The sequence below is a fragment of the Pundamilia nyererei genome, unplaced genomic scaffold, assembly GCF_000239375.1.
Source record: "Pundamilia nyererei isolate P.nyererei 1_Seehausen unplaced genomic scaffold, PunNye1.0 scaffold02590, whole genome shotgun sequence".
In the NCBI taxonomy this organism is placed as follows: Eukaryota; Metazoa; Chordata; class Actinopteri; order Cichliformes; family Cichlidae; genus Pundamilia; species Pundamilia nyererei.
In genome coordinates this window covers 2,108-5,269 of record NW_005189991.1, presented here as the reverse complement: position 1 = coordinate 5,269, position 3,162 = coordinate 2,108, and the positions used below count along the sequence as shown (strand labels likewise).

General features: G+C 36.3%; 1 protein-coding gene across 1 annotated transcript; it reads left to right on the top strand.

Moving 5' to 3' along the window:
- Positions 1-478: 478 nt before the first annotated feature.
- On the top strand, positions 479-2,699 carry LOC106456059 (cytochrome P450 2K4-like; the record flags this gene model as incomplete). The annotated part of the gene is made up of 4 exons (XM_013908208.1): positions 479-639; positions 1,252-1,431; positions 1,514-1,667; positions 2,518-2,699. Coding segments are annotated over 4 exons (677 nt in total), but the record flags the coding sequence as incomplete, so codon positions are not given.
- Positions 2,700-3,162: the final 463 nt, after the last annotated feature.

Genomic DNA, 3,162 nt, shown 5'->3' with positions numbered 1-3,162 from the left:
CAGCTAAGATACTGCGCAGAACCCTCAAGCTCCCAGGCCTCTGGTAGAGGACCCGAGCTTGAAGGATAAACCGCCCGCAGGGGCGTGCTGGGTGTGTGTGTGTGTATATATATATATATATATGAAATTCAAGACAAATATGTTTATAAACAACATCGAAAACAATTTCAGTTTAATGAAATGTGATTTGTAATTCACAGCAATTAAGATTGTGTGACTGAATGACTGCAAAATGCATGACTGCATTTATTTTGTTATTTTCATTTTACTCATAGTCCCAACTTAGCGCTTTCATAAAATGGTAGTTATACATTCATTCCTGGTTGGAGACCTTGAGCAAACATATCAGGAAGGGCTGTGTTGTAACACACAAAACAAACTTGTTCCTGCATCCTGCCTTTGTGAATGTTTATTACCTGAGGCTTCTAGTTCTTACTGTGTTGGTCCTTAAATAAAAACACCTTCCTTTTTCTGTCAGGTAAAGCCTTTGACAGTGCTGAGGCTGTGAATGCTGCTGTTTCCAATATCATCTGTTCGATTGTTTATGGTAAAAGATTTGAATATGATGACCCAGAGTTCAGAGTGATGGTGAGTCGAGCTATTAGGAATACTCAACTCCTGGGCTCTGCTTCAGTGCAGGTATGATAACAATCTGACAGAAACAGTTCTTCACATCCTCACTCCCCTGTCACTTGTCAGGTTATTTTGCTGCTCACTGCTACTTACTACTACTCCTTTACATGTTTGTAATTATTTGTCTTTTTGTTTTGTTTTTTGTCTTCTTTCTAGTACCTAGTGTAGTTTCCATTGCTTATAACCTGTTGGAATGGTTTTAGAACCCTTCTTATTGTCTGCCTGTTTGCCTTTCTGACTGCTGACCTCATGAGCCTGATTAACCTTTGATTAAAAATGTAGATTTTGTCTTGCTCTTGTCTCCTGTGTTCTAAGTTCAGTAGATCAGCATTACTATTTACCTTTAGTCAAAATGCAGTTTTAGTGTAAATTCAGAATGTTAAAAGAAGACATTAAGGCCAATAGTATTTAGTCATTACAAAGTATCTGCAAAATCATAACCATGTCATCCATGCCCTGCCACGAACAGGATTTGAGGTTCTCTTATCTAAATCGAAGATTAATAGCAACAGGATATCATGTCCAGTTATGCAGTTTTCTATAATTAAACATATAAATACAATGTATTTGTTAAACTGGTAATGTGTGGTGAATCTAACTTTCTTGTTTATTCAACAGTTGTATAACTACTTTCCAATGCTGTTCAGTTGGGTTAAAGCCCGCAAAGAGCTGATAGAGAATGCCTTTGCTAATAGAAGACAGATCGCAGCATTGATCAAAGGTTTAGAGGACACCCTTGATCCACAGATGTGCAGAAGTTTGGTGGATTCATTTCTCGCTCGGAAGATTCAGCTTGAGGTAAGACCTAAATTTGATTAAATACCTTTCCAAAGTAATCTTATTACTGAGACTTATTTCTTCCCTTTTTTCTACTTGTAAGGCATCTGGAAATATAGATAAAAATATAAGTTCTCACTATCACGAAGACAACCTACTGATTACTGTTGTCAACCTATTTACTGCTGGCTCAGAATCTACATCTATTACTATAAGATATGGCTTAATGCTCATGGCCAAGTACCCTGAAATACAAGGTAAGAAATATAATACACTTATTTACTGGTGATGCTTCATTCACCAGATATCTGGGCAATGTGGAAATGAAACAAAGGTATTTTAAGTGAAAAGAAAGCAAAATCAAAAAACAACATTTTCATAAAATTTAGACCGGGTTATGCAGCTTTTTCTAACAGGGGAAGAAAAGATGGTGAGAAACACTTACGTCAAAGAAAAAGCAAATGTGAGAAATGATTTAGAACAAAAACACAGTCCTACCCATGGGCAAATAGCCATTGTCTAGTAACCCAGAATACTGTCAAACTGGCTCTCTGGCAATACTCATCATTTCCACTCCCTGGTCTATTTACTTATTAGATTACTACCTACTACTGGGTAAGAATAAGATGGTGGCAGATAAAGAAGGTCGGAAAAAACAATACCAAACACAAAACCAATAACAAACCACAGTAGGCTTGCCATGGCTTCACCGGGAAGGAGTTCACTGTATATTGTGAGGATATATTAGCAATCAAGAAATTGAAGCATATAAAACATAATCAACTGTTTCTCTTTTAAAGTATGTTCTTCATTTTATTTATGAAAGAACTAAATCTCATGACTTCCAAAAACTTATACGATCACATTTGGATATAATTTGTCCAAAATCTGAATTTTTGTTCGACCATTAGTCATTGCTATTCTGACTAACATAGGTTTGCTAGATGTCCCTTTTACTTAGGTCCAGCAGTGTGCAGAATACTGCAGATATAAATATGAATTCAAACCTAACAGCAAATTAATAAATTGCTCTTAAATAGAATAATTTGTGTAACAACACTACTAGTTTCAATCATTACTTGGTTTGTTTTTTTGTTCTTTTTGTAGACAAAGTCCAGGAGGAACTGGATCAGGTAGTAGAAAATCGCCAGGTCCGAGTGGGAGACAGAAAGAGCCTGCCGTTCACTGACGCTGTCATCCATGAAATACAAAGAGTGATTAATACTACGCCTTTTATTGTACGCTGCGTTTCACAAGATGTCACCTTTCAGTCCTACTTCATCAAGAAGGTAAAACAAAAGTCAAACAGTCCCAGTTCTGAACCAATTAGTGACACTGTACACGTCTACATTTTTTTTTTTTTTTAATGACACGTGAGTGCAGAACAAACAGCATCAAGAGTAACATGAAACTAACACACTGGGCTCTATAGGACCCTCACCAAGACGTACAGGCTACTATGTAGGATAATGACTTTTGTTCAGACTTCACTGTAAAATCTAATTAGTTCCCAGAACTCAAAAGCATTAAGGAAACTCGTTGCCTCAAAAAAAATTGAGTAAAGCTTAGCTAAAAATGACTAAATTAGGACAACTTATTTATTTTGAGTACTCTGTACAAGCTCATTTGTTCCCAGAACTCAAAAAATTGGATCAAGTTTACTTAAGATGACTCATTTTGAGTACACTGTACAGCCTTGTTAGTTCCCAGAACTCAATAAAATTAAGGAAACTCGTTGCCTCAAAAAAACTA